Genomic DNA, 22,993 nt, shown 5'->3' on the forward strand with positions numbered 1-22,993 from the left:
CCTCTCCTGTTTCCTCTCCTCATCTCCTGTTTCCTCTCCTCTTCTTCTGTTTCCTCTCCTGTTTCCTCTCATCTCTTCTACTGTTTCCTCTCCTCTCCTGTTTCCTCTCCTCATCTCCTGTTTCCTCTCCTCTCTTCTTGTTTCCTCTCCTCCTTTCCTGTTTCCTCTCCTCACCTCTACTGTTTCCTCTCTCTTCCACTGTTTCCTCTTCTCTCGTCTTTCCTCTCATTTCCCCTTCTATTTCCTCTCCTCCCCTGTTTCTTGCCACTCTTCTCCTCTCCTGTTTCCTCTCCTCTCCCCTCATCTTTCCTTTACTCTCCCCTCTTGTTTCCTTTCTCCTCTCCCCTCTTGTTAATCTCCTCTTGTTTCCTCTCTCCTCCCCCCTCTTGTTACCTCTCCTCTCTTGTTCCTCTCCTCTCTCCTCTTGTTTCCTCTCTCCTCTTGTTTCCTCTCCCCTCTTGCTCCTCTCTCCTCTCCCCTCTTGTTACCTCTCCTCTCCTCCCCCAGGCAGCTCCAGGCGCTGCAGAGGCAGAAGGAGCTGGAGAGGGAGCATCAGGAGAGGGAGCATCAGGAGAGGGAGCATCAGGAGAGGGAGAATCAGGAGAGGGAGCATCAGGAGAGGGAGCGTCAAGAGCACGAGCGTCAAGAGCACGAGCGTCAAGAGCACGAGCGCCTGGAGCGCGAGACGCTGGAGCGACTGGAGCGCGAGCACCAGGAACGGGAGCGTCTGGAGCGGGAGGCGCAGGTGGAGCGGGAGGCGCAGGTGGAGCGGGAGCGCCTGGAGCAGCAGGAGCGCAGCGAGCGTGAGCTGATGGAGAGGGAGAAGGCAGAGAGGGAGCAGCAGGAGCAGTTGGACAGAGAGCAGCAGGACTGGGAGAGAGGAAGACGCATCTCCAACGCCGGTGAGTGATGCCCTTTGGTTTCCTGCTCATACACTCGTTGAGTTTTCCAAGGCCAATAATGAGATGTGCATTCTTTCTGATTTATATTATGTGATGTATAACACTCTGTTTGCTACTGAACCTTACATCAAAACAGGTTGTCTTCAGAGGAGCGTTGGAAATGTAGAATCTGTGATGCTCAACGTGCATGAGCAGTGTGTCCCAATGCCACAGTACACACTGTACTATAAATTAGCTACATGAGTTAGCATGTGTCAGTCTTAGTCTACTGTTAGCGGTTAGCATTCAAATGATAAAACTCTCTTCTCAGTCAAACGTCAACCTGAGGCGACCGATTCAATTTCTCCAATAGACAGGTTTTTTTGAAGGATGCAGCTTTTCCATTCCCTTTGTGCATTGCATTGTGGGAGAATAGTGTGCATCATCAACACACTACAAACTCAAAACACAAAAGCTGTTGTGTATAGAACGTAGTATGGAGTTGGGACACAGTGAGTTGAACTTTAACATGCATGTTGGGTTGCCTCCTTAATAGTCCTTGGTGTTAGTTTAGTCCTTCCCTTCAGTTCATCTTCATTATCCCTTATAGGGGAGATTTGGTTTGCTTTGTCAAGTGTCTAGTGGTAGCCAATCACAGCTTGTCGCTACTTGCTCAGTGCCATATTCAGGATGCGTTTGTTCAGTGAAGCTAGCATGGCTGTCAACACTGAAGCTGTAATTGTTTCATCTCATACAAGGAAGTGAAACTTTTGAACGTGCTATAAAGAGAGCAGTGCACAAAGTCCTCTGGTGGCAGGACTCGACGTATTTGGAGGTGGATAGCAGCTCTCTGTCTCTTTTGCATTTCCTAGTCAGTGCTAGAATTGTTAGCTTCCTGTGTTAGCGCTAAGCTACAGTGCCCACAGGCGCTATGAACAGACTGCTAAGGCACTGGGGCACGGGGGGGGGCATGAACAACACGGGGGGGCATGAACAAACACCGCCGCCAGGCCTTACACCAGTTACACAAACGCACACATAACTTCTGACACTTCACACACACGTGCCCTAGCTAATGCTATGTGAAATAGGAACGGGCAACTACGATTGCAAGTCCGTCCTAAAAATCTCCAGTTTATGAACAATTGTCCTCCTCCCAGTGGACTTAACAAAAAGCTGTGTAAAACATTTTCAGTCCAATGTACGCCCACAGTCCAGCAGCAGAGAGGAGGCGGAGCCACAGGTGGAACACACGCCGGCTGTAATGGATCGGGGGTTTGTTGGTCGTGTGATAGAAAAGGGGAAATGAGCTCGTTTCAAGGAGGCACGCTTCAGTGTGCAACGCTCGGCCCGTTAGCACACGCATGCATACACAGGCAGACGCAGTTCAGCGGTGTTACTCACAGGCTAAAAATACACCATCAGGGAGAATGCTGGTGAGACCCCCAAGGGTGTGTGTGGGTGCGTGTGCGTCTGTGTGTGTGTGTGTGTGTGTGAATATGGCCCAGGATAAGAGGGAGGAGTTATTTCACATGTCATGCACAATTACATACATAGAGAACAAACGCACCCACACACACAATGTTTTATTAATGTACACCGTCCCTACCAAATAAACCAATACAAAATAAATCAAACAAAAACACACGCTCTGTTTGAACCTATGAGTCTGTTGGGTTTGACGTGAGCTTTCGATCTAAGGTTTAACACGTTAGTTACACTGCTTGTGTGTGTTTTAAAGGAGTGACACAGTAACACTGATGCCAGTGAGTGAAGTGTTCGCTGCTGTCGTCGGTTTGACGTGTCTCAGTAACTGTGATAGCTGCGCTCTGGCTGCATCCTCGGATCAGTTCAAGGAATCGACAGATTCACTTTTCTGACCTTACAGCAGTTGTGTTGACAAGATCACTCTTTTTCTGAACTTTATTTTGAAGTTCTTGCAATTTAGCATTGTTAGCGTAAGGCTCCGCATAGTGAATAAGTTCACGGTTAGTGAGAAGGGACAGGACACCTGCTGGACACGTCGCTCAACTAAAGGCGAGTTTATCAGTTTGACATCGGCTTTACTCACACACACTCACTCTCTCACACACACACACACACACACACACACACACACACACTCACTCTCTCACACACATACACACACACACACACACACTCACTCTCTCACACACACACACACACACACACACTCAGCAGCACAGTAGTGTGCATCAGGCCTCCCTCCAAAGCCACTCCCCCAAAACTATAATTATGAATTCAGAGCATTTGATTTATCGATGGAAAGAGAATTTCAACGCTGCTGTATTTTTATGTTGAAGCTGTTTGGTGCCGAGGAGCCTGGCTGCGGTACGGCTCTGTTGTCTTCTCATGTGTGTGTGCTTAATATTCCTGCGCACACGTGTCCAGCACTCTGTGTAATCCTGTGTTTTTCTGATCGTGTGTTGTGGAACGGCAGAGCAAAAGCTGGGGCCTCTGTCACATGACCCACCCCGGGGGGGAGGGGAGGAGGAGGGAGGGAGAGGGAGAATGATGAAGAAGTATGGAAAAGGTCATAAGAAGAAGTAAAGCATGAAGAGCCAATTCTGGGTTCATGAAAAAGAGATGTAAGGGAGAGATGTAGTGGAGTGGAGAGACGGTCTGTGTGTTATGTCTGATTATGCATGCATCTGTATGATGATTGAAAATACCACACAAAGTCTCAGTAACAGTAGCCCTCCGTCATACAAAGAACCCTTGAAAACACCGTTGCTTCATAAAAAGGTCCAGAACCAAATGGGTTTGGAACCCTGATTCCTCACAGTTTGTGCAGAAAGAAGGAGCACATATTAGGTCAGTGTTATGGTTTGGTTCTAATCCATAGCAGTAATGCGTATAATGTGGTCACGGTAATAAGGACTGCAGAAAAGTGTAGAATGACATCACTCGTAAGGGGAGGTGGAGCAGAAGATGAACGGAGGAGTTACAACTTAACACCGTCCCCGCACACACACACAGCATATGGCAGCTCCATACAACACCGCCCAGGCTACGCTAAGCGCTAGCCACAATCAAGGTAATTAGTTCATGAGTTTCAGCTAATGTTGGTTCCAGAGTTGTTCAGCACACAGTTTTAACTGTTACATTTGTTGTTGGCTTACTTTGTTTTGATGGGCGTTAAAATAACTGGTGCATGCTGGGCCTTCTGTGTACAAAGCAGTGAGTCTGCATATGACTTGGCTTGATGACATCGGTGATGAGTTGCATCTCCTGCGTTACTGTTCTATGGGTGTGTGTGTGTGTGTGCTACATGGTGACCTCCTGCCCATCAGTCTGTTTGTCTCCCCCCTCTTCTCTCACGAAGAAGACATGAAGGGCTTTGTGTCTCTGGCTGTGTCCACAGCGCTAACACCTGTCCACTAACACAGTAGCGTCACCTCAGGCCAAGAAAGTACACACAACCTGCAGTAAAACTTTGGTGTAGCTCTGTGCTGGTTTTTTCCTGCTTCATCTGCCCCCTTCTCTTTTTTTCCTCCCTCCCTCCTTCCTTCTCTCTGTCCTGACCTGCTGTCTCTCCCTCCTATGTGCATGACGGCTGCTTCCTTCTTTCCTTCCTTCCGTCACTCCTTCCCCTCCTGTCCTGTCTTTGTCCTTGTCTTTGGTTTGTCCGTTTGCGTGGTGTATACATTTAGCCTTCGAAAGCACCCTGTACAGTCAGGAGTACAGCGGGTCGTCCTCGCCGGCCGCGTCCCTATCCGCGCCCGCCTACCCGGCACCCGGGACGCCGTCGCCCTCCTCCGCCACTCCGCCGACCCCGCCTCTGAGGCACTCGGCCTCCCGATTCGCCACCTCGCTCGGCTCCGCCTTCCACGCGGTCCTGCCCCACTACGCCACCGTCCCGAGGCGGCAGCAGGCCTTCCCCCAAGCCCCGCCCACTGCCCCCGCCCCGCCTCCACCGGCCAAGTCCGTGGTGTGGTCGGCGTGCAACTTCACGCCCCTGCCGCCCTCGCCGCCCGTCATGATAAGCAGCCCCCCGGGGAAGGCTGCGGGCCCGCGGCCGCTCGTCCCCATTGCGGCGCCCTCGCCGCTCACCCAGAAGCCGCCCTCCCCAGCCCCCAACGGCCCGCCCATGTTCCCTGCGCCGTCGCCCGTCACCATCCAGCAAGGCTACACCCCCATCGGCGTCGCTTGCCCCACCCCGCCTCCCCCACCCACCCCGCCCCCTCTCCCCTCCCCCGCGGCCCCCCCTCCGTCTTCCTTCTTCGTCTCGTCTCCCCCCTCCTCATCCCAGGCTCCTGCTGTGCCCTCTCCCTCCACAGCAACCCCTGCCGCTGCAGCCGCCACCTCTGCCGAGCACCTCTCCCTCCCCGTGGGCCTGGGCCTGTCGGGGCCGGGGGAGCCGGACACAGCCACAGGCCCAGAGGCACACCTGCCTCAGGGGGGCTCCTCCTCTCAACCCCAGCCCCAGGGTAAGGCCTGCAGTCCAGTCCAGACTCTTGTCTCTCTCTCTCTGTCTCTCTCTCTCTCCCCCTCGTCTCTCACATGCTGTCTGACTCACACCCTAACAGCGGGGCTACTGGACACTGTTGGGTCCGTGGCCTTGGTACTGAGCTGGCCAAGTGAGTCCCATAATGCAGATATCAGGGGAGGGAAGTGCGGGTGCTGGCTGCTGTAACCTCCAGATTTCTGGTTGTGGGATCTCCTGGTGTAGAAGTCTCTGTCGCTCATTTCTCTGTCCAGTCTCATAAAATGCATGTAGCTGACTGTTGGCTGGGTCTGACATACGTCTCCTTCAGCATGGCATGTCTGTCTCTTTGATAGCGATCCATCGTTACTACAGATCGCTGACTGTATGTAACCGCTGCTCTTTTCTTCTCCTGGTCGATGTGTTCTTATTTTTGCCATTCCATTGCTCAACCATAGAGCTGCACTTTGTCTCCTCTCTGTGTTCATCGTGTCATTTTGCCATTCAATTGTCAGTGTGCAGTCAGTCAAACTTATTGGAAGCCCCTCCCCCATGCCTTTAGAAGTCACAGCAGGTGCTGCCTTTTGAACGAGACACCTGTGGATCATTGGCCGTGTTCCTTTTAATTGTCAAAGCAAATTTAAATCTCAAAAGTCACAAAAGAAGAAAGAAATGAGACGCCATAAACCGCTATGCCGAGGAGGAAATTTTGGTATAAACTCGTATCTCATATTTAATGCCTTTGTACAAGCTCTGTAAAGAAAGGAGTCAAGTATTAAATGCATTATAAAGAAACAAATATTCAATATCCTGTAAACAATTTGATTTAGCTGGCAACACATGTACTCAAATGTAGATTTAAGACCTCCTGTTTCTAAAGCTTTTAAAAACACTTCGGCGGGTTTATGTTGCTTTTCTTAGAGAGCTTCTTGTGACAGTGACGTCTGAAAAGCTCTGATCACACGCGCCAAACCTTAAACCGCACGATGGAGAAATGAAGAGAAGTTTTCAGGAATTTCTTTCAATTGGGCAACTTTCAATAGTTCCTTCATTGACCGTGTTTCGTATTGTCGGCAGACGGAGACGAGCATTCCCACGTTGTGCTGTGTTCACACCAAATGGCACGAAGATCAGATTCTACTCATCATCACGGACGTCCTGACGTTGTTGAATCAGGAAAATAATACTGTAGCCGGAGGCGGCACCCTCATCTTAGTAGAGAAACCATGTGTATTTAAAAAGTTATTTTCTAGTCGTCTTGAGGAGAGAACTAACAAAACATTAATTCAGACTTTTTCGAAGTCTGAATCATGATGTAGTAAGTCTGTTTATTTCTGGTTGATACAGCTGTCGTAAACAGCCGACGCGTAGTTTGCTCGTTACAGTGAATACAGCGCGATGGAATTCACCGAGCGCCTCCCGATATTGTTATGAACTCAGACAAGACGGCGTTTAGTTTCCCGGGATATCTGGGACTTCCACAGCAAGTACAAAGCAGCAATAGTGGTCATTTCTTCCATGGTTGATGGCAGAAATAAATGGCTTAGTTGATAGAGGTTTCCATGGAGATAAGCCACTCCTCCTCTTCGGCGGGTCGAGCAAATGAACAAAATATCCAAGAAGACGCTGACAGCAGAAAACAGCTGATCAGTCACGTGACTTAGATGTTCGTCATGTCTGAATTAATATATGCATGAAAATGATTTACGCTCAGTCGTTCCTGGTTCAGTCTCATTAATATGCAGACAAACTAGTTCTCCATTGACCTTTACTTGCATCTGTCTCATTAGCCTCGGGAGGCCTTCGAATGACCTTTGACCTCTGAGATCATCAAACTGATTTGATATTGATCCCAGCTCAGCATGTTCATATTCCATCATTGATCATGGATATGGGTCTGTGATGCAACATCATTGTTATTCCGTATCATAATTACAATGGGACACAGCTCAGTTCATATGTATCGGCTTATAAACGCTGTCATCTATGAATCCTCAGTTGTGTGTGTGTGTGTGTGTGTGTGTGTGTGTGTGTGTGTGTGTGTGTGTGTGTGTGTGTGTGTGTGTGTGTGTGTGTGTGTGTGTGTGTGTGTGTGTGTGTGTGTGTGTGTGTGTGTGTGTGTGTGTGTGTGTGTGCGTGCGTGCGTGCGTGCGTGCGTGCGTGCGTGCGTGCGCGCGCGTGCGTGCGCGCGCGCGCGCGTCATTGCACCAGAGAGTGTGTTCCATACCTTCAATGCTCAACGTTGGTCGCTTTGTCTCTGCTCCATTTATTGGAATGTTTACCTTCCAGATAGGGTTGGGTGGTTAATGTACTGATATGTATTGTCATTAACTTTTAATACAATAACCACAACACTTTTCCCGGCCCTGTTTGAACTATAAACCCTGTCACTACTTGTTGCTAATGCTGCATGTTGATTAGAAGCCATGTGGCATGACGTCATGTTAATGTGTGTGTTCCATGTTCAAAACAATCGCATCCACCATTCTTGCACGACAGATTCACTGATGATGATGTAACCTGTTGTTTGACGCTGCTCCTCTTTTTCAATTTCATTTCAGCAAGTTCAGCAAGTACTGCAGTATTACAGTGATATTAGTGTACAGAAGACACATGTTTGTCAAAAGATGACTTGACAGGTGGACACAGAAAATACCAAAACATGCCTCACTTTCCAAAAGTGAACATGAATGTATGCTGTAAATGGAAAGTTATCGAGCTATTTATTCTCAATGAATATTCTCTCTACAGAGACCTTGTGTCAGATTTAAAGGGACGGTTCCTCGCAAAATCAATCGTGAACCGGTCACTCGATATAATCCACAGACCTTGTCGGGATCAGTTTCATGTGGGAGCTGTTTTCTTTCAAAGGTCTGTGGATCATCTTGAGTGACCGGGTCATGATTATTTGGGAGAGTACACGGCTGGGCAGCTCACGCCAAAGCCATCTAGATGGAGGGAAAATATGTATTTATGTTTTGGGGGTAACTAACTAGCTTTAAGACAGATGACGAAATGATTTTGTTACGGTCCAAAATGTTATGCTTATCTAATAAAGTGACAGTTTGAATTAAATTTCTCCATCCCTGTGTCTTCGCCCATCGCCCTCCCCACCCCCGACAGACGTGGCGCAGGCCCTGGGGTCGATTGCCCTCGCCCCTCCCCCGCCTCCGCCCCTGCCACCCGGCTCCACTATGACCTCCCCGGCCGTCACCCCGTCGGCCGGCCACCCTCCCCCGCCCCCGCCTCCCCCACTCCCCCCCGCGCTGACTCCAGGCGGGACCCCTCCTCCTCCACCAGGTCCGCCTCCTCCCCCCGGAGTGCCGCTCCCTCCCCCGGCGCCCCCGCTTCCCGCCGGACTGTTCTCCCCCACCGAGGACCGTCCCGTCGCGGGCCTGGCCGCTGCCCTGGCCGGGGCAAAGCTGCGCAAAGTGCCAAGGGTGAGCGCCTGATTGGTTGTTTTGATCGACGGCAAACCACACCCACACTGCTCTACATGTCTGTCACATACACGTCACAGCACGTTATTCAGGTGATTAGCTACACGTGCACACACAGGATTTCATTTTTCCTTTATTTCCAGTGACTCGACAGAAACGCCATTTTCACACACGCGCACACACACATTATCTTCATACATCATTACACTGAATCGCTGTCACTGAAACAGTCATGCACACACCACGTTCACACATGATCATACACACACACATGCAGTCACCATGCACGTCTCATCTCAGACTCAGAGGAGGTTCACACTGCATGTGTGTGTAATACGACAAAATATAGAAATCAACTGGAAATTGGACCAAAAGAAATGTTGTTTCTTTATTATTTATGGATTTTCTGATGTTAAACGAACATTAAAAAGACCAATGATGTGTTTTCAGTTCTAGGATCTATGTATCCATCGGATTGTAAAGAACTCGATAACGTTTGTGTCTCACGAGAGATGTGGCTTGTGTCCCTTCAGAGTGACGATGCAGGGGCGGCTCTGGCGGCAGCCATGCTGGGGGCAGGAGGGGCCGCGGGGGCCAAATCCGGCAACGGCCCTCTGCCCGGCGGAGGAGGGCTCATGGAAGAGATGAGCGCCCTGTTGGCCAGGAGGTAGAGTCACGTCGCTTATTATCGTCAACGTCAATACATCTCAACACTTTCAGAACTCAAAGGGTTCTTTATCGTAGTTGGAATTAAGTGATCAACTGTGGCCTTTTTCCAATTAGATCCCATTTGTCCTCACTTTTATTTTCTGTGTAATCATTCTTTCCACTACATTCCACAGGTGTATTTGTTAAATGTCAAGAATAATAAAAGGTACCCAAAAAGCACAAATGTCAGAAAGGACAACCACCATGTCATGTTGAGGAGAAAAACAATAATGTAATCACTCAACTGCTGCTATCTATCTCCTAAAGCCTCGTTATACTTTTCCACAAGGGCTTGTCGCACGGACACGAGCCCACCCGGCATCACGACGAGGAAATGGTTTGATCTTTTCTACCGACATTCTCGAAGCTCCTCAAAGTTCTACGTTCCCTCTGCCCGGCACCATGTTGAGAGCCACGTGTCCCTAAATCCCTGATATTATGCTCCGAACATGGAATTCTGCACCTTTAACTGTATTTTCAGTAAAATGAATGAACTGTGCAGTTAAGGCAGATCTGAACTAGAGGCTTTACTCAAAAAATGGTTCGAGCTGTGGTCGATGATAGAAATGCGGAATTAGTTTTTTATTAGTCAACATGAAACCTCTCTGTATCTTGGCTTCATATGTTACAGGAGGAGAATTGCAGACAAGAGCTCGTCACCTGAACCCGACCAGAGATCAGTAAGTATCTGGTGTCTCTGGTGTCTACGTGTTCTCTGATCCAGGTCCCACATACCGTTACTCAGCGCTCACTGCTGGATGGCACAATAGCTCGTCTGTGTGGCAGCACATATCTTCGTAGGATTTTAATGTGAAACATCTGCAGGAAGTGTCGAGTTGCATTGGTTTAATTCTTGACTTCGTAAACTTCTAAGGGCTTTTCTTTTATTTTCAGGCTGCATATTTTGAATGTCTGGTTAAAATAAAAAAGGAAAGAAAAGTTTAAAATGAAAGCACAAACAAAAGTTAGCTGTGTGTTAGTATTACCGGTTCAAAAGAAGCTTTGTTGCCCTTTCAAAGATTCCCATTATCCGGTCTGTGTAGAAACTCTCCCTGTTCTCATGTTTGACCTTTGAACCCCGTCTGTCTGCCCTACAGGAGGAGGGCGACATCAACACGACCCCTAAAGTGTCAGCCTGTAGCACACCAGGTGAGTGTCAGAGGGAGCCAGCCACAACAGGGATTAATATGCATCTCCAAGTTAGCATTCAGCCTATTTACATTTCCCCTCAGTGGTTACTGGAAGTGAACCTGCTTTTTTTAATTATTTTTTTATGACGATCCACATAACTGAATAGCTGAACTTCACGGCTTATGGTAAGAGGAGTTTGGTGTTTATATCTCTGCCGTGTTGTGGTGTCGTTTTTCTCCAGACATGCCCAGGAAGCCGTGGGAAAGAACAAACACCATGAACGGTAGCAAATCTCCGGTTATCGGAAGGTACGGTTCCTCCCCCTTTTCTCAATACTCGTTGTGTATTGTTGGACTTAAAGTAGGATTGTGTATCCTAAAACAAAAACAAAAAAGAAATGTACATTTGTGTGAATGGCTAGCAGTGAGGCTACTAAACGTCCGCCATATTAAAGCATGAGTGTCGGCTAGCTTTAACCCGATGCACTGCAGGGGGCCGTTCAGCGCTGGCTAACATCACTGAAGCTTTACGTCGCCTTCGTGTGCGCGCTGGATGTACGTCAGACACCCGGCTTAAAGCGGAGGTGTCTGTGTGCGAATGACGAGGTATCTGGGTAGCATCAAGTTTAGCGAAGCGGTTATCAATGCTACTAATTTCATTGAACGTTGACAGAATGCATCAGAACCACAATGGACACTCTACGGACATTCTTAATTGTGGTTTGGGGGACATTCGGCTGTTCACACCTAGCCTTTTTATCTGGACTGTAAAAAACATTTTCACATTTAAACATCTCAAAAGAAACTGTCTGTGGAGAAAAGATCATGGGACGTTGCTAAGTAAATGTAAAACTGATAATACTTTCACTTTGAGATCAAGGTTCCACAAGGGACTTCTATTTTGTGTTGGGTTTGGCGGCCCCTGTGGACAGAAGCGGTAGTTTTTTGAGTCCCTTCAGAAAAGCTCTCATTTTACTGCAGCAGGGACAGTCTGCCTCACGTAGCCATCCGTATTAATTGAGACTGTGTCATAACCTGTTAAAAGTTACTTGTTGTAACTTTAAGACACTAAAAGACGAACAGATGAGAGCCCTAGTGTGGAACTGAGCGCACAGTAGCCTTGAGAATAAAGCTGAGTGGGCGTGATGAGCAGCCCTGACCCACAGCTGTCTCATCGGGCCGGGGACACATAAACACGTGTAGATAGATACCGAGCTGCCATTTTGTAAAGTCAGTGTCTCTGCTGCTCACACAGACGAGAGTCTCCATGGAGAAATCCCGTGGGAGCCGATTCCTCCAACAGGTAGAGAGAAAAGGCCCCCGAGAGAGTTTGAGGAATCCCTTTAGGAATCCCTAAAACAATCTCCTTTGTCACCGAGGTTTGCTGTGATGGACGTGGTGTTGTTGGAGAGGGGGGGGGGGGGGGTTGAGGCCTTTGTACAACAAGTCCGTATTCTTCTAATGCGTTGTGTTAATCCGTCAGCCGATAAAAATAGTTTAAAAGAATAGAACGTGAGGTCGTATTTCTTTGTCAACAATTTTGGACGAAAACGTACAGACTTGGTGTGTAAAGGCCTTTCATTTTCAAATGCTTGGATGAAAGCGTTGGATTGGATCCCGTGTTGTGTTCTTTTCCAGACGTACCAACCTGCGGGCGAAAGCTCTACTTGTTGTGCAGCATGACCCGCGGCGTTTTCTAAGACCAGTCATTGCTTTTTATATCAGATCTAGAAGTGTGTTTGCATGCTCCTCTGCCTGCCGCACCTTTTCTTTTTTCACTTCCTTCAAACAGGGAAATCCAAATGAGTGCATCACATACTGTACACCAGGGGTCTTCAACTAAAATTCCAAAAGGTCCAGATTGAGAAAAAAAAAATAATATATATATATATATATATATATATATATATATATATATATATATATATATATATATATATATTCTGGATACAGTCTGGATTAAAGAATAACTGACATAACAGAAAGCTTTTGAAAAATGTGCATCTTAAAATAAAGTAATTCATTTTAGAAAAATGAATTTCACAGAGTTGTCCTGCAGCTTTAAATTCAGTTCATTCAGGTGTGAAGTGATGTCAATCAAAAAGCAACAATATCATATTTTTGTCATCTAAAAAGAGAAATCAGTGAGCATGGACTTTATCTGTGGTTATGAACACTTGTTTCAGCTCTATCCTCTCTGGTAACATCATTGTTGGGCAGTGAATTCATGCGTTAGGATTCTGATCATATTGGGCTCTTAGGTTTATTTTCTGTGTCTTCATTTAGATGTGAGAGGGTACGTTTGTTCAAAGGAGTTGTGCTTTGCCTCGTAGTGCGCTTCATTTGCCGCTTTTATCAATAGTTACGGTTTCTGAACATATGACACACTGCCTGTGGGAAGAATTAACATAGAAGAGTCTGTTCATTCTTGCTTATAAATTATATTCTCTCTGAACACGTTTCTCTTTTTGGAGAACGTCATGTGAGATAACCTCTCCAATACAGCAAGATATTAATGAAAACTACATGGTGCCATGATTGCTGCTGACTCTGCTGGCATCTGTCTGAGGGAGGATAAATAATGCTTCATTTACTTGCATAGTGAGTTTGATATTTTCTTCATAAATACTTCATATTTTATCTTAATTCATGGAATAATTATTTTTCCTCAACTAAAAATAAAAATAATTAGCTCAAGATCCACCCTCAGGCTCCACCAGCATGGAGCCATTTTGCACACGTTTGTCTGCATTGTGACCTCATGATCATAGAGGCTTGTTGTCAAACTAGGCTAAGGCTCCTCGTGTTAGCTGTATATTGGTGAGCTTGGGGGTGTTCATGTTTATAATCACATTTGCTGACCCGTCATTCTTTGAACTCTTTAAAAAGTTCAGGGTGTCTGTTTGAAAGGTGATTTGCCGTGTTCGACGTGTTGCCTCACTTGGTCTGTGGCTTTGAAACACGTTTCGCAGACGGGTCTCTGTATGTCAGTGGGCTTTCCTTCACTGTCTGCAATGTAGCCAAAGTACTTCCAGATGATACTTCTGGCATCTTGTTTTCCAACAACCCGAGGACAGTCGGCAAAAGCTCCTGCATGTCTCCCCTGTGATCACTCGCTGTGAGTGCACGCGCTGCCTGTTGCTGTGTGAGCGCTGGGTAGCCCCGCCCCCTTGCATGTCTGCAGGCAGCATGACAGGGAGCGGAGCAGCCAGTGCGCTCGGATCGCGCGCTATTTTTATAAAGTATCGATACTAAAAATATGCAAAATCGTATCGTACAGGTACTGCGGTACCTTTTTAGTATCGATACATCGTGCAACCCTACCGGTTAAAGTACAAACTCGCTGCCTAATATATGTGTGATTCCGAAATATTGATTTTAGGTCCTGGGTCCGGATGCAACTGCGTCTGGGTCCGGACCGCGGTCCGCCAGTTAGAGACCCCTGCTGTACACCCACCCTATCGTACGCGCAAACACATGAAAACGTGTGTCCGCCCAGTGCAGAGGAGACTTGGCACAGTATTATCATTGTAGAGCCAGAGCCCATGCAGCAGGCGCTCACAGATAAGGCCCCCGCCGTGTGTGTGTGTGTGTGTGTGTGTGTGTGTGTGTGTGTGTGTGTGTGTGTGTGTCCAGTCCAGCTTATTAAAAGTAACTTCAGTATGTAACCCACGGAGAGCTGAGCACACTAAGACTTGTTATAGAGTGAAGTCGTAGCGCTGTGTGTTGTTTTGCACTCGCGTTAAAGGTGGGGCCATTCAGAATACTCCATTATGACCTTTTCAGCATATTTAAAGTTCCAGAGGTCTGAGAGAAAACTAGACATCTGCACCTCCTCTTGGCTCTTGTTTTTCTGACTTTATGAAAATCTAGCTTGTGACGGGAGACTCTGGCCAATCCCGAGAGCGAGAGAGAGAGAGAGGGGTTCCTATTGGCTGTTCCACAAATGGTTGTGCGCGTCCATTCTGAATATTCCAGCATTGGCAACAACTGCCTGCACTGCAAAGTAACCCCCCCCCCCCCTCCAAAAAAAGGAAGGCAGGCTTATCAAAGAGATGTCTGAGAAGAGAAAATTATGCTAATAGTTTAGCTTCTGCTAACAGCAACAAAAGGCTAAACTGTTAGCAAATAATTTTTTTTTATTCGTTCATGGCATCTTTCCAAACTGCTGTTAGACTGTTGAAACAAACCAGGATGTGTTTCCATTAGTTGCCAGTCTGACGAAAGTAAAAGTTGAACGGACTGTAAAGTAGTGCAGCCGTGACTGAGCCCTGCGTCATCTTTCTACTGGAAAACTAAAAAGAGCTTCCGTGCTGTGCTGCCCAACCCGTGGCGGCTCCAAATGACCCTTCACCGCCAAGCTCATTTCCTTTTTCTTTTCGCATCTCCTTTCCTGTCTCGCTTCCTCTCTTTAAAATCCAGACGAGCTCTCGCAGCAGAGTGTGGACCTCTCTCAGTGGCGCTGCGTCTCTTACGAGGGTCTTTCCTGAACTGCCGGCTTATCGCTTTTCCTCAGACGCCTTCGCAAGATTCGTTGAAGAGAAACAAAGAGAGTCTCTTTACGGAGCATTGGAAATAAATACAACACAGACAGCTGCTTGATATGTGGGAGAGGATGCGTGGGACCGTCGCACTAACTAGAGAGGCCTGACCTCCATGACTGAGATGCTCTCTTTTATAAGTCCCATATTCTCTGAGACCTTTGTATTTGTGTTTGCTTTTGTGTGTTTACACGCATGTCTTCCCCAAATCAGTGTGCATGCCCAGGATTTGGTTCCTAATTTGCAGCATTTTGTGTGTGTTGTTCACACGATATGAAACTATAAGACAAAAAGTCAGTTCCACAGTTTTTTGTTGTGTTTTTTTGCTATCTGTTGTTACAGCAACTAACTCCGGGTGTGATGAATCATGATTTTCACTTTTGTTTTACAGCAAAAAAATGTTGAAATCACATTTCTTTGCGTTAGTGTAGTCACATCTATCCGGCTACACTTTGTTGGTTTCCATCGGTCAAGACGCAAATGAGTTGCAGTCCACAATGTGTATATATTTCTATGTACATGACAATAATGTCGCGGCGTTCCCGTCTGCTTTTCCTTTCTCTTGGTCTCTCCTCACAGACCTAAATCCACCCCGACACCTACTGGATCCCTAAGTGCCAACGGTGTGCCGACAGAAGCTGTCGACTATGACAGATTGAAACAGGTAGGTCAGCTGGAACGCTCTTGTTTTCATGCTGCGTCACTGGATAATAATGGACGCTTAAAAATATATGAAAATGACATTCTGTGTAAGTCTAATCCAGGATAGTGTTTGTTTTCGCGTATTTATGACTACGTAGGTCTTACTAATGACCTGCTTATTAAAACGGTCATTTCATCTCAGGCATAGTTCAATGGATTTCCATTGGTCGTTTTTCTTCTCCCCCATCATGCAGCCGGTCGCGACTATGACAGCGTGGGTGCGTGCGTGTATGTGTGCAGTGACCCGTCCAGTTATAAGGCGGCTCCTCCCTCCTGACCTCAGTCTGAGTCTGTTAGATAAGCCCAGAGTCTCTCGGAGTCCTGCCTATCTGCCACTGCAGCGCGGGCCGGGAGACGAACCCTTTACTGTCCCTGCTGTCACTATTGTGTCCTCCTTCACTTTGTGATTTGGAGGCAAAAGAGCACAGCTCAAACTTCATGACACACAAATACTCTCTCTTGTCAGTTCGGCTGTCATTAAGCGAGTCTTGGCTGCGAGGGGTTGGCCGCTTCGTGGAGAAGACTGGGGGGGGGGGGGGGGGGGAGTTGGCAGTGTGTCTGTCACTCCGTGTTAGCGGCATTAACATGCGTGTCCTGGGTGATCGGTAGTAGACTGCTCCAAGTACAGGGGTGGATGCACACGAGACGCATTGAGGACCGCATTCACAGGCGGCCTGGGCCGCAGTGAAGGACCGCCAAGTCAACTGAAGTCCTCTGCGGTACGCGGAAGTAGATGCTCGTTCGGCGGCTTTCTCCATGACGTCTGAAGAAGAGCCCACAGAGATGCGTAACGAATGCGCCAAACATCTTAAGCAATTCGGTTTGCCTGGACCTCGCCAAGGACTAGACCCAGTCTGTCTGTATCGTCTTGATTTCTTCCACTTGGTGGCGCTTCAAGCCGATAGGACTCTGTGTACTTTGGCTGTTTTTTTGTATTTTTGTACTTCGAGCTGTCCACTTGCGAACATAAATGCCAGGTGCGAACAGGGCCTCGATGTCACATGACTGCACGAGGGGAGTGGAAGGTAGAGTCAGTCTCTTCTCGGGGGGACATTTGTTGTGTTGGTATTGAAAGGTGACTTCGTTGTGTTCCTTTTCTGTTTTTTAGGACATCCTGGATGAGATGAGGAAGGAGCTGTCGAAGCTAAAAGAAGAGCTCATCGATGGTATTTATCATTGAAACTCATGCTTTCCTTTCACACACACTTCAGTCATCCTGCTGAATATGACATTTCAAACTAGGTTCAAGAACACGGGGGGGGGGGCACAAGCGGTCCTACAATCAGAGAGGTGTTTTCACACTGCTATACTTAGCGGGAGATGTCTGTCTACTAAAAATCTGAGATTCAAACGCAGCCCGGCGATCTGGATCTGGTACGTCACTAATTGGAAAGCCAATCGCCGTCTAATATGCAAATGTCGACAGGGACTCTTTACTGGCTTACAATACAGAGAGCGAGAGTTATCATTAGCATAAATACAGTACAGCAAGTTAAAACATTATAGTAAAGTAGATTTTAATGCAAAAACAAAACATGTTAAACAAAACATGAATCATAGCAGAGTACTTTTATTTACTGGAAGGGAACTTTAACGATAGGAATAATAAAAATGATGGAAATAAATAGTTGGAAACCAGAATATTCCTTCACTAAATAACCGTATATAAGAAGTGGACGTAGTCATGGTGACATCACCCATTGGTTTGTGGGCTGCCGTTTTGAAGCCTCGATTTCGGCGATTTCACCGTCGCTGTTTTTCCGCAACCAATAACCATATTTACCATATTTGGACTGCGGAGGAGTGACGTAGAGACGCCGTATACGGCTCTGGTAGTGGCAGCGACCTGTCAATCACAAGGTAGCCCCGCCCTAAAGCACACCCTGCTTTATGGTCTGTGTGACTCTAAATGGACCATAATGTACCAAATGAACATCATGCTGTGTTGAAGAAGACTTGAAACTAGAGATTGAGACCATAAACTCATGTTTACAATGTTTACTGAGGGAATAATTCAAGAGAGAAGTAGAGTCATTTTCTCATAGACTTCTATACAACCAGAGGAGTCGCCCCCTGCTGGTCAGTAGAGAGAATGCAGGTTTAAGACAGTTCAGCATGGCTTCCTCCGGTTCTGCTGAGTGAGCAGAACTAAGAATTACAACAGAAGTATCATTCACCGTCATCTAGCGGCACTCTATGTTATAGATTTCACAGGTTTCTAAATTTGAAACGTTTTGGTACCTTACATTTCTCACATGCATCTCCTATTTGTGTCCCCAGCAATCAGGGAGGAGCTTGGAAAGTCCAGCACGGCGTAGAGGACTCAAACTCCCTTTCCACAACATGTACGACCCGACAGAAGACCACAGTCGACTTTAAGACATGACAATACAACAAACGATAGAATCAAACAATACAAAACGGTGACAACAATCACGTCGATACTGAGAGAGAGAGAGAGAGAGAGAGAGAGAGAGAGAGAGAGGACGTGAGGAAGTTATTCGGGGCAGCATCGAACAGGAACATCAACGGACAGGGTTGCGGTTGGGGGGGGGGGTGCTTGTAACTCACACAATCCATCCTCCTACAAAGCCCCGCCCCCTTCTCCTCCTCCCTCTGAGGGCATCGCTTCCTGCAGGACAGTGTCTGAAAGAGAAGCAAATGTCTTTTATGCAAAGATGATTTCTCTCTCTTTGTCCGATAATAAAAACACACATACACACACACCCACACAATACTGAACTCTTCGATGATACTGTATTAACCCATCGGCGTATAAGTGAACGTTGATGCTAAGAATACGAACTCTTGTGATTTACTATCAAAAAGGCACGTTTTATGAACAAAGTTTGGAGACAGCGGGGGACGGAAAATAGAAATAACTTTTATTTTTCCCATAATGCCATAGGGGTAGCGTGCGTGTGTGAATGCATGCATGCGTGCGCGCGTGTGTGTGTACGTGAGTGCGTATGGGGGACCGAGAGTCTCTGGTGAAGTCCACCACTGCAGGACACTGTAAAGCTAGTCTTCCTCAAATACTATTTTAACCTGAATATATACAAAAGAAGAGAAAAAAAAGTTCTTTAGAAGAAAAAAGAAGAAGAAAAAACAAAAAAAGCATCTATCAACCATGTCTGTTTCAGTGTAGATCTTTGGCCATATCAAGTTGCTCTACAGCCCAACCTTTTGAAACGGGACGCTCTCTTGTCCGTCTCATCGGAGTCATAACTGCCAGCGTAACCCCCGTCCTGGAGCGAGCTCTCCGTCGACATCGTCTCTTCGTCCGTACCGTGGCCGCCGCCTCTCTGTAGCTCTCCACCAAACTCCTCCCGCGAAGCGCTGATTGGCTAACGCCCGTCGCGCTGGACGGTCCGCGGACAGAACGGACTTTTCCTTCCCGTGCGTTTTTTGGATTGGTTGGTCACATCCGGGTGCTTTGTCTGCATGTAACGTCTTGGTCCTTTTTTCCTTCATGCGGGCGACGGGTCACGAGTCTGCCACGAAATCACGCAAGTTTTCTTACAAGCAATAAGTGTAGCATCTCTTTTTTAAAGGCCCACCCCGCCCCCGGTCCCGACGCAGCCGAACATTGTTTTGCTGTCTTGCCTCTCCCCTTTTGTATTTTTTTGGCGCTCCGGAGCCCCTCGTCAGACGATGTTACCGCCACGCCGCCTCTTGTCAACTTTATTGCAGATATTCTGTGACTCCGTGGGCAGACATGACTAGAATATCAGAGCAACGCTGTAACACAGGATTTCATGGGACAACGCCGTTTCTGAATCACAGTACTCTGCTTTTTTGTTTTCTACAAAAATCCAAGGATACTATGTCTTTAGCCACATTATAGCTGAACAGATTTTTTTAATCCTTTCATTATTATTATTTGACTGCATTTATAAAGTTATTGAAAGGTGAACGGGACAAGCTAAATGTGTAAAGGATGGTGTCCACTTGAGGACGTGATTGTGCCATTTTAATATTTCTCGTGCTTACTGACGTGTGTTTCATCTTTCTTATTTTCTCTCTCTTTGCCTTTTTCTCCTGCCAATGTCATAAATCCTTTGACTGTACTGTCCCTGAGATCTTACGTGGGTAAAGAGGGACTGTCACTTTGCTCTAGACCCACTTTTTGTTTCCAACATCTCTTTCAGTTCGGTGCCGAGTTTGTTTCACTAAAAAGTACAATCAACCTGAGAGGGAAATGTTGGGGGACCGATGTTCTAAATACTGTAGCAATTGCCTCCAAGATCACCTGTGGAAGTCACATAAAGGATCAAATGAACCCACGTTGCAGTTCTGTGCTGGCTGTCGTAATGAGATCTGGAGGTGGGACAGATCCACAGTGGGGTTCACGGGACTCTCCGAAAGAATCCAAGGTTTCGTAAACAAGTTGTGTTTTAGCATCTACGAATAATGTGCTAACTCGACTGTTACGAGCATCACATTGAGAACTCCCGAGGCAATGCAGCGTGCTCTCACCCCCGTTACCTTTTAATGTCTAATTCAGATTTAAAGGGGCACTCCAGTGATTTATCATGGCCCATCCATGAAGGCAGGAGACTTGTCATAGGCCTATTTAAAAAACAAGAATGGTCAAAATGGAATCAACAAAAGGCTGAACCAATTTGCTTTTAGTCCTACGATTCCCATAATTCATGACAGCTCCTTTTCTTTACATGAAACGCTCCCTGCCTGATAAATATAGTTGTCTTTGACAAAACTCGCACTCGTGGTTCAATTCTAGATTTCTGTTCAAAATGTGTATAGTCTCAGAGCCGAGGCCCCCCGGTGACATCACTATGACATTATCAGGGTTATTCCCTCACCAGGAGCACAGAAGGAGTTTGTCCCGTGAAAACGGGCGGAGTGCCCCTTTGCAAATTAGGGTCAGGAGACGCAGCCGAGGATCCCCCACGGTTCCTCTCCTCTGCTTTGGATCGGCTGTGTTAAAAGATGCTGTGATGGGAGAAATGCATGGGTCGATCAGGGTCAGGTCTGTTTCTACTGTCGTGTCATCCTCTCGTCCACTTGGAAACACCCAAACACCCAGCCAAGAGTGTTTACACAGCATCGATTTGCACTTTAAGACAACAACAACAAACAGAGCAATCCGACACACTCTGACACCAGAGCCTCATGTCGCCTTTCTCACCAAAGGATTCAACTCGGCTCTTCTCCTGCTCAACGTAATCGCTCTCAACAAAGTCGCCTTTCTTTCATTTCACTTGTTCTTCTTGTTGTTGTCGTTTAGTTTGGAGAGATCTGTGACACGAGACAGACGTCAGACACTGCGCTCGGTCCTTTTAGAAGGGGGGGGGGGACGCTCGTCTCTTCGTGAAGCTACGTGGTTTGTGCCTTGTTCCGAAGTTGCATTTAATATGTCGAGCATATAAAGATGACTAGTAATAATATCTAGGGTCTGTCGTTATGATCACATGCAGTTATTTAGTTTGGCTTTTTTTTGTTTCTTTCTTTTTCGTCATGTTTATTTAAAGGTACTTGGTACTGTCACCCACCGAAAAACTTTTTTTTTTTCCTACATAAGTGATTAATTTGGGTACCGTCGTGAGTTTGCTTTTCTAACTGCTCAGAAGTACAATCAAGCCTCTGAGACACGAGGCCTGCAAGGGTTCCAGATGAGTCCGAGTTGTTCTGCGACGCCATTCAAACGTCGCACACACAGTGTCGTTTCAGCCAATCAGCTTTCTTCACTTGGAAATCCGGTTTTTTTGGTTTGTTGTTTTTTTGTCCTCTGCTCCACGCTGTCAGATTGCCGATGTAAACTCTTATCTTTTTAATCCCAGTTTTCTGAAAGAGTTGTGAGTTTGCAGGTGTTGTTTGGCTGAAGCGAGTCACACGGATGGGTTCCCAGACTGATTCTTTGATCAGCTGCATTGTACCATACTGTTCTCATGTTAACTAGTCTTTTCTTACATGCTAACATATTGTTTTTGTTTGAGCAAATTAAATAAAAATTGCAATACAAGACTAGAAGCTGTTTCTTTTAGAATGACGTGAAGCTTGAACGTGATTGGTTAATGCTTTTATGTGCTGTGCAAAAGCTCCTTGTCCGGATTTCAAAAAGAGTTGCATTATGATTGTTTTCTATTCATTATTTTTTTTCGTACGAATTAATTGACAAAAAGAATTGCCCCCAGTGTGTAAAGGCCTTTAGCCCAATCAAATTTTCTTTCAGATTAAATTCAAACATCATCACAACATCTTAGCTGATCCACATACTATATTATTTACTTCCTCTTTAAGTCAGTGAACTGACTCAGTGATAGCAGTTCTACAGCAATATCTGTCTAAGTGTGCGGACGTTAGCCACTGGTCATACCAGATCACCTACGGCTGTAAAGTGTATTGAATTGAGTGAGCCCACATCTGTCATCGCAGCAGGCCCGCCGCCTGTTTCACAGCCCGACGGCGGCTCACGTTCCGTTCAGCTGAGGACGACAGGAAGAGGAAGATGAGAGCATGTTTTTTTTCTTCTGATTGATGGTGCATGATGTCTCTGTGCAGCCCTTTCTTCTTGTGCTGCTTTCTGTCTGTGAGCTGAGGCCAAGCTGCTTCTGGAGGGACAGAATTGGAGGCTCAAGACCCAGATTTGAACCTACGGCACTGCAAGCTGTGTCCTTTCACTGTACTGACCCCTCCCTTCTAGAGTCGGATGCATCACACCTGTTCAACATTTGTTTTTCTTTTTCTTTTTCATGGGGAAATTGTGCAAAATAGATTTCTTTTTGTGTTTGTCTGCTTGCGATGATGCGAGAGAAACCAGGGTTGGAAAAAGGGGAGGGCTGTGAAAATAGAGGGGAATGTGGAAAGCACAAATTAGGGTTTTTTTGTGAGACAGTTTAAAAAACAAAAACACTGGCTGCCGAATGACTCTACTATTCCCACATTCATGAGCAACCAGTTAGGTATGTGTTTAGATAATGCATGTTTTAGACCTTTAAAGGTTGCTCAATGCGAAACCCATAAATCGATTGCCTCCACATGGCTCTCAACATGGCGACGCCTGAGCCAGAGGCTCTCAGCTAACGGCGATAACAGCGCAAACAACGGCAACAGTGCTGACAGTGTTTACTTGATGGGGGGCAACCGGATGGTGGGCGCCAAAGCTTCCACAACGGCATCG

At 46.8% G+C, this 22,993-nt stretch overlaps 1 protein-coding gene across 4 annotated transcripts in view; it reads left to right on the forward strand.

Annotated features, from left to right (window-relative positions):
* The window catches only part of enah (ENAH actin regulator), a 101,569-nt gene extending 79,732 nt beyond the window's left edge, over positions 1-21,837 (forward strand). For 2 of the 4 annotated variants that reach the window (XM_079290379.1, XM_079290378.1), the window contains exons 5-14: positions 508-902; positions 4,556-5,332; positions 8,452-8,768; positions 9,302-9,435; positions 10,108-10,156; positions 10,574-10,625; positions 10,849-10,915; positions 15,727-15,811; positions 16,958-17,015; positions 18,130-21,837. In XM_079290379.1, coding sequence (XP_079146505.1) covers positions 508-902; positions 4,556-5,332; positions 8,452-8,768; positions 9,302-9,435; positions 10,108-10,156; positions 10,574-10,625; positions 10,849-10,915; positions 15,727-15,811; positions 16,958-17,015; positions 18,130-18,167 — 1,972 coding nt within the window. In that variant the 3' untranslated portion in view covers positions 18,168-21,837. The remainder of the gene's footprint in view (positions 1-507; positions 903-4,555; positions 5,333-8,451; positions 8,769-9,301; positions 9,436-10,107; positions 10,157-10,573; positions 10,626-10,848; positions 10,916-15,726; positions 15,812-16,957; positions 17,016-18,129) is intronic. The other 2 variants (XM_079290380.1, XM_079290381.1) reach the window with 2 other exon arrangements.
* Positions 21,838-22,993: the final 1,156 nt, after the last annotated feature.

Source organism: Melanostigma gelatinosum (genome assembly GCF_949748355.1).
Source record: "Melanostigma gelatinosum genome assembly, chromosome: 19".
Taxonomy (NCBI): Eukaryota; Metazoa; Chordata; class Actinopteri; order Perciformes; family Zoarcidae; genus Melanostigma; species Melanostigma gelatinosum.